The sequence below is a fragment of the Myotis davidii genome, unplaced genomic scaffold, assembly GCF_000327345.1.
Source record: "Myotis davidii unplaced genomic scaffold, ASM32734v1 scaffold317, whole genome shotgun sequence".
In the NCBI taxonomy this organism is placed as follows: domain Eukaryota; kingdom Metazoa; phylum Chordata; class Mammalia; order Chiroptera; family Vespertilionidae; genus Myotis; species Myotis davidii.
The window spans coordinates 111,268-125,179 of NW_006288994.1; the positions used below are offsets into that span (position 1 = coordinate 111,268).

The following is a 13,912-nucleotide window of genomic DNA, read 5'->3' on the forward strand; positions in this document are numbered from 1 at the left end:
TTCCAGGGCAGGCTGGCTGATTGAGTCCATCTTCTGCACCACTGTTATTCTGTTTGTAAACGACCCTCTAGTTTTCTCAAAAATTTAAAATAGAATAGCCTTTGACCTAGGAATTCCACCTCTGGGAATCCTGAAATATTGATCCTAAGAATCCTGAAACATGGATCAGAAAGAATATATGCACCGCTACGTTCATAGCAACATTATTGACAACAAGAGGCCTGGTGCACGAAATTCGTGCAAGGGGTTTGGCCCCCGCAGCCCAGCTCCCTAGGCCCTCAGGACCACAGCTGCCTCGCAGCCCCGTGGACCCGCCCACTGGTTGTTCCAGAAGGTCGTTCCACCATTCAAAGACTTTGTTCGGTAGGGTTTTAGTCCAGGCTCTTCCTTTAAATAGCTGTAGACACTTGGGGCAAGCTACTTAATTTATTTAGCATGTATACATTTTATATCTCTACCTCTCTGTGACGATATCTACTTCCCTGCAGCTATCACGCGATAGAGTACAGTAGAAAGAATCAAAGAGGTTTTGGACTTTGAAATCTGAGAGATCTGGTTGTAAGCCTGGCAGGGTCACTTCCTAGTTATGTGTCATTAGGTGAATTGCTTAACTTTGAACCTCAATATATATATATCTGACGAATAACAATTCCTTCCTAATTTTGCCTATGAGAAACTCCTAGAGCACACATTTATTATTGAGTAATTGCTATGCATTTTCCATTTGAGGAAACAGGCGCAGGGATATTAAGCTGAATATCCATGGCCACACAACTAACAACAGGGAGAGCTGGGTTCCAGTTCAGGCTGGCTGATTGAGTCCATCTTCTGCACCACTGTTATTCTGTTTGTAAACGACCCTCTAGTTTTCTCAAAAATTTAAAATAGAATAGCCTTTGACCTAGGAATTCCACCTCTGGGAATCCTGAAATATTGATCCTAAGAATCCTGAAACATGGATCAGAAAGAATATATGCACCGCTACGTTCATAGCAACATTATTGACAACAAGAGGCCTGATGCACAAAATTCGTGCAAGGGGTTTGGCCCCCGCAGCCCGGCTCCCTAGGCCCTCAGGACCACGGCTGCCTCGCAGCCCCGTGGATCCGCCCACTGGTTGTTCCAGAAGGTCGTTCCACCATCCAGTCTAATTAGCATATTAGCTCTTTATTATATAGGATAACCATGGTCTGGAAATAGCCCATCGGTAGATGAGTAGATAAAAAAGACTGTGGTACATTTACAGAGTGAAATACTATGCAGCTGTAAAAAAAACCCAAAAAAACTCTTACCCTTTATGACAACATGGATGGAACTGGAAAGTATTATGGTAAGCAAAATAAGCCAGTTCGAGAAAGACAAGTACCATATGATCTCACTAATATGTGGGGTCCAATGAACAAAATAAACTGATGAACAAAATGGGACCAGTAGCATGGACACGTGGAACAGACTGGTGGGAGCCAGAGGGGAGAATCCAATGAACAAAATAAACTGATGAACAGAATGGGACCAGTAGCATGGACACATGGAACAGACTGGTGGGAGCCAGAGGGGTGGGACATGGGGCTGACTGGATGAAGAAGTTGAAGGGATTAGCTAAAGAACATATATGTGTACACCATGGACATGGAAAACTGTATGGTGAAAGCCAAAATGGGGGAAGCAGGGTTAGGTAGAGATGAGAAAGAGGGGGAAGTCGGGGAAGTCTGCAATAATGTCAACATTAAAAAAAATTTTTTAAACCTCACTGGGGGAGTGAGGATATATTTTTTTTTAAGAGAGTAGAAGGGAGGGAGAGGGGGAGAGAGAGAGATAGAAGAGAAACGTAGATATGATGTGACAGAGACACACAGATTGGTTGCCTGCCACACATGGCCTGACTGGAGGCGGGGACTGGACCTGCAACCCAGGTACCTGCCCTTGATCCGAAATTGAACCTGTGACCCTCTGGCGTACAGGCCCATACCCTAACCATCAAGCCATTCTGGCCAGGGCACATTAAAAAAAAAAATTAAAAATGCTGCCTCGTGACCCAGCAAAAAAAAATCTACCACATAGATAAGCTTAATACATGCTTTCTTAAACTCTCAGGGCATTTGGGAGGCTAAAGTGGGGCAGTACTTTTACCTTTTAAAAGCTCAATTATAAGCTATCTAAATGTAAGGCATTGAAAAATTTCAGGGCCTACATTTTTAAAGTGGTTTGGAATTTTAATAACCATTTTTCTATGCTGAGTATATCAGTGGAATGTTCAATGTATAAAACTTAAAAATATACAGAAAAGATTAAGCGAACCAAGAAAATATCTATAATACCTAAAGATAATCAAGTGATTGAAATATTAGTAAAATGAGTGCATTTTAAAAAAAAAATTGGTTTCAACAGACTGGTAGCTAATCACTTTGATGTCTGGTTTATTCACAGGAGATTGAATAAAAGGAAACCATGATGGCCCAAGCCCATCTGCACAGCTTGTGTCTCCTCACACTTTATTTGGTAAGAAAAAAGCATGCTCTTCCTTTATTTACTAAAATATTTCCTACCATCCTTCCGTTGCATACCAGGGGAACAATGGTTACCACTTAAAAAAAAAAAAGTCTATCAAAAGTAAATCTCATACAAAGGACACAGTTTTCCCCAAGGTGATATTTTTGATGAAATGGCTACAAGTCGTGTGTCTGTACTCTCTCTTCAGCTCTTAAAAGCCAGTAGCACTTGGGTAAGGTTTAGAACAAATCTACCCACTCAGCGTTAGACCGCCATGTATAGCTAAAAGCACACTGATACAGGTCTTAGTGTAAGTCCCTTAATCATGACTTTTTTTTTTTACTTTGACCATGAAAAATAACCACTAAAACACACAGAAAAGCATTTTGTTTACTTTCAACCCTGTTCTGCTCAGTATTTTTCTTCCCATACCTGTTCAGGAGTTTTCTAGTTAAATTTGTCTTTAGCTATATGTTGAGCTTGGCTGACAGGTTGGAGCTGGATGAAACCTGAAGAAATACAACCCTTGACCTGTCACTCATCAGACTCACAAATGTCTTACACCTGCCAATATTTTGTATCATGAAGCTAGATTATGGGAAGCCTTTGCTCTCTCTTTAGATGGAAGCTTCTAGATGGTCATACCTCAAGTCTTGGTTCCTTTCTTCTGTGACTCAAAAATAACAGGTCAGATTTCAAGACCCAGAGAGTTTCATGGAGCCCACACAGTTCAACATAGTCACAGAGTGGAACAGAACGAACCTGTTGAAGCTGTCATAGCCGTCCTCCCAGTGTGGGAGGGTGGAGGGGCAGATAACCTGCAGTTCATCCTCAAAGACCAGGAGCTCAGAGCTGGTTGCCGGGACTGCTTAAAGACTGGGCAAACACCCCCACGTGACTTCCGCCCTCTTCCCACCCTCTGAAATGTCCTTCGCTACCTAGATTATCAGAGGGCTGTGGTGAAGTCGGACCCAGGTTCAAACTCAGCACTGTGGCTTACCGGTGATAGGAACATGAGTGAGTTGCTTGTGTTGCACCTCAGTTTTCTGCCCTGTGAAATGGGTCTGATGAGAGTACTTGCCTTATAGAAAGCTGTGGCAATTCAATGTGATAATGCCTTTTTAAAGCCCTCAGATCAGTGGCTGGCACAGTCGAAGTGCTCAATAAATATTAGCTATGGTCATGACTACAGCATTTTAAATCCTCAGTGTCTGCACTCATATGGACGCTGACCTCCATGAGGAAGAGACTGTGTTTTAGTCATCTTTGCAGCCACGGCACATAGCACAGCGCCAGGAACCCGGTAAAAATTCACAATTATGGGCTTATATTAGGAAACAACACTAGATCGAAGAGAGAAGAATCTATCACAATAATTGGATGGTCGCAGGCTCTTCTGCTTTTTTTCTAAGGAGGAGACATACATTTTTCTTCCCGGATAAAGGTTGAAAATAACAGTTTCTTTTCTCGACTTTCACTCCGGTGGGATTTCTACCTGTAGTGAGAAATGCTGCCTGAGCACGGCTGATGGCAGGAGCCTTGCTCAGGAGGCAGCCGCAGCGCAGCTGTGGATGGAGGAGGTGGCTGCCTGTGCGGTGGGATCTCAGGGTCACTGGGTGGAGCCCCTGCTCTCTCCTGCCTCCACTCACCTTTACTCCCAGGCCCTCGCAGGCTCTTCTGCTTTTTTTCTAAGGAGGAGACATACATTTTTCTTCCCGGATAAAGGTTGAAAATAACAGTTTCTTTTCTCGACTTTCACTCCGGTGGGATTTCTACCTGTAGTGAGAAATGCTGCCTGAGCACGGCTGATGGCAGGAGCCTTGCTCAGGAGGCAGCTCAGCTCAGCTGCCTCTGGTGGATGGACGAAGTTGCTGCCTGTGCGGTGGGCTCTCAGGGTCACTGGGTGGAGCCCCTGCTCTCTCCTGCCTCCACTCACCTTTACTCCCAGGCCCTTTGCCACGAGGAACGATAGTTTAGGCAAAGCGTCTTGCCTTTGGCATAAGGCTTCTTCAGCCGGGAGAATAGTTTGAAATGGTTGCCAGCCATATAGTCTGTGCTGCCTACGGCTCTCTTGTTATTTTCTGAGAACTGGTTTTCACAAGGGGGTTAGAACCACTGCATGACATGTTGCAAGGGCACTGAGGAGAGAGTCTGTAAGGAACCCAGGGTTTGGGAAAGGGAGGAGGCAGGGAAATCAAGCAGAACCCACCTCTGTTAGAGTTTTGCTTGGGACCATGTTTCTCCCAGAAGGAAGAATAGTTTGGCATCGATACCATATAACCAATGCAGAGAACTCTTGCTGGAAAGTGCCAGGAGGGTGGCTACCAGGCAGGCAGATCTGCCCGTTGCACGCGTCCTGTGATGGCCTGGAAGGCCGTGTAGTAACATGGATCAGAGATGGGGCTTGGGGGCCCAAAATGGCTGGCTCTAGCCCACGTAGCAGTATCAGTGTCTCTGCTGGGGGAAGTCTCTGGAGATAGTGTCCTGACTGATATGGTTGAGGACCAGAAGGAATGATGTGTGTGGAGGGTCCAGTCCCACGGCTGCCACACAAGAAACAGTAAGTTTTTCTTATAGTTACAGTTCAAATTCAGACCAAATTGGACTAAAATTTACTATGTGCCAAGCAAGCATTGTACTAAACATACCTGCATGTTCTTTTTCCCCTTATACATCCAGTTGTCCCTGGGGAGACTGTGGGCTCTGGGGGCCTGCGACTCTTGCACGGATTTCCTTCTAAGCTAATGGAAGTGAAGGGAGGGGTTTGAAGAAGCTGGTGTAAAGCCATCTAGCAGGCAGAAGGCAGAGCGGCACTGTGGGAAGGTCCCGAGCTTTTGTTCACGCAGATCCGCGTGTGTGTGCTGTGTCAGCCCTTACTCGGAGGAGGTAGCTTCACTCCTCTCAGCTTCATTGGCAAACTGGGAGTGACCAGTCTCCCTGAAGGGCCACGCGTGAGGGGTTAGAGGAGAGAAGCAAGGCCAGGCCCATAGCGACCCATCTTGGCATGGTCAACCCTCACCCCGTTTTAGACCTCTCTCTGCCCATTGTGATGGGCTTTCACCTGGTCTTGAGTCAGGTTAAAGGTTTTACGTTTCCCGTGTCAGTCCTGGAATTAGCAGGTGATCTGTTGGTAATAGATGGTGAGGCTAACTTTTCTTTCTTTAACAGACGACCGGGCATGGCCTGGAGGGGAAGTTCAGTGGGCCCCTGAAGCCCATGACGTTCTCCATTTTCGAAGGCCAGGAACCCAGTCAGATCATATTCCAGGTAATGACCACGTTCGCTCGCTGTCGTCTTGACCTCTCGCGCTCTCTCAGTAGACCTTTGTTCTGTGCCCGGGAAATAAGATAGAGGCCCGGCAGCTCTCCTGATCGCGAGGGATTTCAGAAGCTGAGTTAAACAGGGATGGTGGCCTCGGTGTTGGGAGGCCTTGTTCCTGACATCCTCATTTGGGCTTCCTCGATTGTGTCTGGGGCCAGTTCTACCATCCGGGAGCAGGGACCTTGGTGCCTATAGGGCTCTTCCCCCTCCCCCTGCTGGGCTCTTCCCCCTCCCCCTGCTGGGCTCTTCCCCCCTCTCCCTGCTGGGCTCTTCCCCCCTCTCCCTGCTACCCTCCCCTCCAAAGGTGGGGAGACTCTCAGGAGTGGGATGGCCAACCATCAGGCTGGCTGTTCAGTGCGCTTGCTACTTGAAGCGTTTGACAGTGTGGGTTCTCTGGAGTATGCGTCTGGCCAAAGGCTGCTCTGCCTCACCACCGCCTCTGAGCCCCCCATCCCGTGCCCCCCCCCCCTCGCCCTCCCGAGGCCCTTGCCTGTGGTTGACCAAGGCCCCCTGGGAGGCAGTCCTGTCCTTTAGGCAGGTAACCGAGAAAAGCAGTGGATTGAAGGGTGGCCTGCAGGTGGGAGTGAGAGGCTTCAGCTCTAAAGGTCTCTGAAATAATCCCGGAAATGTAATGGAGGAGAAAAACATGCTATTGCGTTTACCGGAAATCCCCTGGGAAGCCTGCTTGGCCGCAGCGTGGTTGGGGATGCTTTGATTAGCCTCTGGGGGTGCCCATGACCCCCACCCCCCATATCTGGGAGGTTGCTAAGCTGCCTCCTAAGGCAGGTGCATTCCCTGGTTTGTTGGACAGTTGTGCCCACAGAGGAGAGGCTGGGAGCTGCCGCCTGCCCCCTCCATTTGGTATCAGTGCAGATTCGTGCAGAGGGCCCAGGGCACGGCTGGCAGGGTGCCCATGTGTCTCTGCCCGCCTGGCGTGCAGGGTGCTGTAGAGGTCTTGACCTCTCCAGTTGGGGAAGTCAGGCAGGGAGGGAGGAGCGGATGCTTTGGGAGCTACACGGCTGCTAGGAATTCACTTGGAGAGGAAGCGGGGTGGGGGGTGTCCCAGCAAAGGCCCAGCATGGACACCGGCCCTGTGCTGGGAGAGGGCAGATGGCCAGAGTGATGGGAGCAGAGGGCAGGAGAAGGAAGTGGGAGAGGGGGCTGCAGAGACAGCCAGGGCCCTGACTCTAAGGCTCTTAGGTTTTCTCCCAAAAGCAATCGGCCTGAATCAAGTTTCCATTCAGGAAAGACTGCTCTGTACAAACCGGAGGGAGGAAATGTGGCTCTGGGGCAACCGTTGGGGCTCACGCACTGGATCACCTGGTTTACTGACTTTCTCTGCCTTGCCGGGGCCTTGGGTTGTAGACTCCCTCACATTTTTCATTCCTTTCATTTAGGTATTTATGCTTCATAAGCAGGTCAGAACTTCGTGGGCGAGGCACACAATCATTTTCTGTTATGAACCATGTACAAAGTGCCTTCTGGGTAGAGCAGTGGTTCTCAACCTTCCTAATGCCACAACCCTTTAATACAGTTCCTCACATTGTGGTGACCCCCAATTTCATTGTTACAAATGGAACATAATTAAAGCATAGTGATTAATCACAAAAACAATATGTAATTATATATGTGTTTTCCGATGGTCTTAGGCGACCCCTGTGAAAGGGTCGTTCGACCCCCAAATGGGTCGTGACCCACAGGTTGAGAACCGCTGGTGTAGAGGAACTAGGCTGGGTATGGGGTACAAGATGACCCCCAAAACATCCTGCCCCCAGGGAACTCATGGGGTAGGAGAACAAACCTGACAAGCATGCAAGCACATGCCAGGAAGTGTTCTGATTAAAGTCTGGTGGGATGCAGAGGGGACGAAGGGCAGGTAAGGGAAGGGTGACCACTTTCCTTTTTCTTTTATTTTTTAAAATATATTTTTATTGATTCAGAGAGGAAGGGAGAGGGAGAGAGAGATAGAAACATCAATGATGAGTGAGAATCATTGATTGTCTGCCTCCTGCACACCCCCTCCTGGGGATGAGCCCACAACCCAGGCCTGTGCCCTTGGCCCGAATCAAACCTGGGCCTCTTCAGTCCACAGGCCAACGCTCTATCCGCTGATCCAAACTGGCTAGGGGCTTTCCTATTTTTTCAATTGAGTTTTTTTGTCTTTTTACTGATGTAAGAGCTCTTTATATATTCTGCATACAAGATCCTTATCACATATCTGATTCGCAAATATTTTCTTACAGTCTATAGATTATCTTTTCACTTTCTTTATAGTGTAATTTGAAACACAAAAGCTTTTAATTTTGATTCAAGCTCAATTTTTTCTTTTGTTGTTTGTGTTTGTTAAAAAAATCCTCATCCAAGGATATGTTTGATTTTAGAGAGAAAAGAAGGGAGAGGGAGAGAGAGAAACATGGATGTGAGAGAGAAACATGGATTGGTTGCCTCCCACACACATCCCAACTGGGGATTGAATCCCCAACCTGGACATGTGCCCTGACCAGGAATTGACCCCCAGACCTTTTGAACTGACCCCACCAACTGAGCCACACTGGCCAGGGCTGCTGTTTGTGCTTTTGATGTCACAGCTAAGAAACGTTCCCTATTGCTTCCTCTCACCCAGAGTCCTGAACATGGTGTTTGCGTATTCTTCTCGGGTTTTATAGTGTTAGGGTTTACATTGAGGCCTTGGATGCATTTTTACTGTTGATTACTTTTGGGAAATTCCCCAAAACTGTTTGCAGTGAGTAAGCTCTGAGTTAGGTCACACACAAAAAAAAAGCGGGGGGAAGGAAGGAAGGAAGGAAGGAAGGAAGGAAAAGAAAGAAAGAAAGGAAGGAAGGAAGAAAGAAGGACAGAAAGAAAGAACTGGGCAAGGCCTGTGGTAATTTTAGGTATGGAACAGTGACAAGTACCCTATTGGCGACAAAAGAAGAAAGGAAGAGAAATAAAAAGACAGGAAGGAAGGAAGGAAGGAAGGAAGGAAGGAAGGAAGGAAGAAAGAAAGAAAGAAAGAAAACCTGTGAGTAAGTCCAGATAACAGTTCTCTTGGGAGGTACATATCTATAATAATAAAAGCATACTATGCAAATCAACTGAATGGCCAAACAGCAGAACGACCATCTGGATGACCTTCCGGATGAAGCCAGGGCTGCGAATTTTGTGCATCGAGCCTCTAATATGTTTATAATTATTATAGTTTCTTGATGAAGTGACCCTTACAGATTGTCTTTTCTTTTTCTAATAAGAACGTTTTCTTTTAAATTGGTATTATTTTAAAGTCTGTTTTCTCTCTCATAGTATAGATTAATTTCACCCTCATTTTGAAGGATAATGTTTTGGGTATACAATTGGCAGTCATTTTCCTTCAACACTTTGGATCTATCATTCCACTGTCTTCCTGCCTCCATGAGAAATCTGGTGTTCTTTTTATTGGTGTTCATCATCCTTTGTACATGATGAATCTGCACTTTCAAGAGTCTCTGTATTTCACATGTTTGACTATGATGTGTCTAAATTTGGGTTTCTTTGAGTTTATTGTATTTGGAGTTTATTCAACTTCTTGGCCATGTAGATTAATGTTTTCTCTCAAATTTGGGAAACTTTGGTTATTCTTTTTTCAAATAATCTTTCTGCCCTTTTCACTCCTTTTTTTCCTTCTCTGACTCTGATTATACATGTGTTTGCTCGATGGTGTTCCATTGTATCTAGAATTCTGTTAATAATAATTAAGAGATTGTCGTGTATAGGGTGTCCCAAAATTCACGCAAGATTTGCAATTGAATTGAATTGAATTGCAAATCTCGGGTGAATTTTGGGACACCCTATAGAATCTTATCAAATTAAAGCCACTTTTGAATTGTTTTCTGTAATATTGAAATACCTCCTAATTGTCACAATGTTCAGAGATACTAATGACGTCTTTTTTTAAATCTTAGCAATAAAGCTACTCTTTTAAATCTTTTTTAGAAGTTGGCAAGGTTATAGTTTCCAGATATTTCCAGAAAAATCTCATCTAACTCCAGTTACTATTCAAAGCATCGGTTGACTTTTGTCCATATATTAAAGTATATTGTATACTGTTTCTTGAAGGAAATGTATTTTGAATATTAGTTAATGTTCAAGCAAACTTTTAGAATGGAGCAGTTTAAAAACTCAGAACTTCTTAATTAGCGGTTGTACAAATGAAAGCATTACCTGGAATCGGTGATTTTCTACAAAATCTACAACACTGTTTTACTTACAACCTCATCTGACTTTGGCTTTTCCCCAGTTCAAGGCCAGTCCTCCTGCTGTGACTTTCAAACTCAGCGGGGAGACAGATGGAATATTTGAGATACAACCAGATGGGCTTCTATATCACAACAAAGCTCTGGACAGGGAAACAAGGGCTGTTCACAAACTCCAGGTGAGTTGAGGCCAGGAAAAGTCACCAAACTCCAACCTTTCTGACTATCCTTTGTCCTGGAAGTATCACTGGCACCTTCACTCCTTGCCTAGAATCCTCTTGGGGCTCTCCTGGCGTTAATGGTATACTTGGTAAACCTCATTTTTTTTTTTTTACCAGCTACAGAGGGGTATGGTGCAGGTCCCCTCTTCCTTAGGCTTTTTGACCACAGCAACCCAACTTACATTGCCAAGGCCCTCAGATGGCATCACTCATTCAATATGGCATGCTCAGCCACCTGGAGCAAAACCAAGCCAACACGCCTGTGAGTTTCACTGGCGCCTGCCTGTGTCTGCTGTGTGGGCTCTGGATCCACAAAGAAGGCAGCATCAGTGCGGGGATGGAGCTTCTTTGCCGCTTGCAAGAAGCAGAAATAACCCATGGTCAGTTTTTGTGTGTGGTATCTGAATATGCAGGCATGATAGAGAGCTAATTGTGTGTGGGGGGAGGGGGAGAGGAGAGCAAGCCGAAAGCTTTCTGTGTAGTAACTTCTACTATTGGATCGACAGGTTGACCATCAAAATGCCTCTGTAAGAGGCCATTGTGCCACTTCCACAGCCTTAGGGACAAGGTGCTCTGACCTCACTGACTCCAGCTACTTAGCAAAGAAGCATGTCTAGAGTACAGCACCCCCCAGCCCCGGAAAACAGTCACGATCACCCAGGCTTACCTGAGAGGGCCCCTGTCCTAGCCGCTCCCGATTTGGGCTTTTATGGGTGTCTTTCTCCGCTGGTTCTTTGAACTTTTAATTTCTCTCAAGTGACTTTTGCTGAGTGACATGAAGTCTAGGTTCACCACGGCGGTTTCCTTCCCTTTCTCCATCAGGTCTCAGCCTTGGATGCTCACGGAAATACAGTGGAGGGTCCGGTCCCCATCACAGTAGAAGTGAAGGACATCAATGACAACCGACCCACGTTTATCCAGTCAAAATACGAAGGCTCAGTAAGGCAGAATTCTCGCCCAGGTAATGGGAGTCTGGAGGCATTTACAGAAAGCAGGGAGGGTATCCGGCAGAAGGGGCCGATTTATGTGGCTAACAGCTGCAGCCGTCACTCATGAAGCACTTCCTATCTTATTGAAATTTCACAGCAATCCTCTGGGAGTTGTTTTATTATCCCTATTGCTCTAGGGCAGTGATGGCGAACCTATGACACGTGAACTCATTTTTTGGTTGATTTTTCTTTGTTAAATGGCATTTAAATATATAAAATAAATATCAAAAATAGAAATCTTTGTTTTACTATGGTTGCAAATATCAAAAAATTTCTATATGTGACACGGCACCAGAGTTAAGTTAGGGTTTTTCAAAATGCTGACACGCCGAGCTCTAAAAGTTCGCCATCACTGCCCTGGAGCTTGGTTTCTCGGCCTTGGCACCATTGATATCCTCTCTTTTTTGGTCAGGGGCTGTTATATGCATTGTAGGATGTTTAACCGCATCCCTGACATCTACTCCCCAGATGCCAGTAGCAACACCTACCACTAAGTTGTGATGACAAAGATGTCCTCAGACATTGTCAAATGTTCCCTGAGGTTCCCCAGTTGAGAACCGCTATTTTACAGTGAGCTTTAGAAGACCTTAGAGCTCTATACCACTTTAGAATGCTCTGGAAAGGTGAGCTCACTCTCCCATATCCTCTCAGGAATCTTACATTCTCATGGTCATTGTTGGCTCCCATTTGTTTTTCTTCTCTTACTTCCAACCCTAGACTTATCCATTCACTACGCTCCTACCCTTCATTTCCACAAAAAACAAACAAACAAAAAGGCACAGGTGTGCCACAGACTTTACTGAAAATTTGGGGAGATGAGAGAGTATTACCTCAGAACAGTGCACAAAATAAACATGAGTATTAGACTTCTGTGTTCTCAGAAAGATTCTTGGCCATGTCCATCAGCTCACTGTCAAGTTTCTCTCTACGCTAGTTAATCTCACCTCTCATTCTTGAATGGCCTCTTCCAATAACTCAGGAAAAGTGTTTTGTCCACTTTATTATGTGGAGCAATTTCACTGTCTTTGCCCCTGAAATTTCATACCGAAGACTCTCTCATAAGTTCTGCCACATAAGCATCTTCCACATCTTCCCCTTCCTCTCCGCATCGATAGGGTATTCTAGATTAGTGGTTCGCAAACTTTTTGGGCTCAGGGCTCTTGTATTCCTCTAAAAATTATTAGACTCCAATGAACGTTTGGATATTTCAGTGGTGTTATATGTGGATTACATCCAGAGGGGTGCTGGTAAATGTTTAATAGCTGTCTCTCTGGGCAGGGGGTGGGAGTGGGGGTGGGAAGCCCTGCTTATAGCATTTACCAATTTCTGTGGGAAAAATATTCCTGCCATGGCCTGTTTAAATTTTCAATGGTGTTAATAATTTGCTCACAAAACTTCTGGAAATTCAACTATTAGCTCTCTCAAGCTGGCTCCAATACATCACTAGTTATATCTACCGATATTTATCATGTTAGAAATTAAAACGGAGAAACTTCAAAATTTATTAATTCTTTTAAAATCATAAACATTTTAATGAAAACTATATTTTCAAAAAACAAAAAGACTTATCAAGAAGAATGGCATTGTTTTATTCTTTGCAAATCTCTTTAGTGTCTGAATTAATTGAGAACAATTGGGTTCTCATGCCTGTTTCTGTACTCATTCTTTTGCAACTTGCCGTTTTGGTTGAAGCATATGAAGAAAAACTTGCCTCACACAGATATGTGCTTGGAAAAGGGAAGAATATCATAATAGCATTTTGAGATAACTATGGATATTCTTTGATACTATACCTAAGCTCAATAAGTAGTAGTTTCTTAAAAGCTGGTTACCATGTGGAATCTGAAGCCATATTAATGCCTTTTCTTTGGGCACTTTACGCTAAACTCCATGAAATTAACTTGTGCTTTGAGTGGATCTTTTTTTCATGTGCATAAATTGAGACTCCACTGACCCTAAAAACAGTCTTAGAGACCCCTAGAGGTCCCTGGACCATACTTTGAGAAACCTCATCCCAGGGAAAGGAAGCAGAATAAAGGTTTACTTTCCCACTGATATGAATTATGGCATCCTGCCCCCCACCCCCACCCCAATCTGTCGCTACATCTTAGAAGGCCAAAGTGGCTCTGGTTGGTTTGGGTTCCAATTAATATCTTTTTCTCTTTCTGGGTATGTTTTGCTAAATAGGAAAGCCTTTCATGTATGTCAATGCTACAGACCTGGATGATCCAGACACTCCCAATGGCCAGCTTTTTTATCAGATTGTCATGCAGCTTCCCAAGATCAACAATGTCATGTACTTTCAGATAAACAACAAAACAGGGGAAATATCACTTACCTTTGCAGGTAAGTCCACGGATGCCTTCATAGGACTGATTCAAAAGAAGGGGCCTACATCTGTGTTAGCTTCAGACACATTTCCCTTTCTGTTCTTCCCTGCTTTCGATAGGATCGAAGGAACTGGATCCCAGTAAGAACCCTTTCTATAATCTGGTGGTCTCAGTGAAGGACATGGGAGGCCAGACTGAGAATTCCTTCAGTGACAGCACATCTGTGGATATCACGGTGAAAGAGAATATTTGGAAAGCACCCCAACCTGTGGAGATTGTAGAAAACTCAACTGATCCTCACCCCATGAAAATCACTCAGGTAGTGCCTAAGA

General features: G+C 45.0%; 1 protein-coding gene across 1 annotated transcript in view; it reads left to right on the top strand.

Annotated features, from left to right (window-relative positions):
* Nucleotides 1-13,912, top strand: part of CDH17 (cadherin 17) — a 59,730-nt gene that overhangs the window by 12,737 nt on the left and 33,081 nt on the right. The window contains exons 2-7 of the mRNA XM_006761212.2: nt 2,428-2,499; nt 5,659-5,757; nt 10,085-10,219; nt 11,084-11,222; nt 13,438-13,596; nt 13,700-13,899. Of these exons, the coding sequence (XP_006761275.1) occupies nt 2,449-2,499; nt 5,659-5,757; nt 10,085-10,219; nt 11,084-11,222; nt 13,438-13,596; nt 13,700-13,899 (783 nt within the window). The 5' untranslated portion in view covers nt 2,428-2,448. The remainder of the gene's footprint in view (nt 1-2,427; nt 2,500-5,658; nt 5,758-10,084; nt 10,220-11,083; nt 11,223-13,437; nt 13,597-13,699; nt 13,900-13,912) is intronic.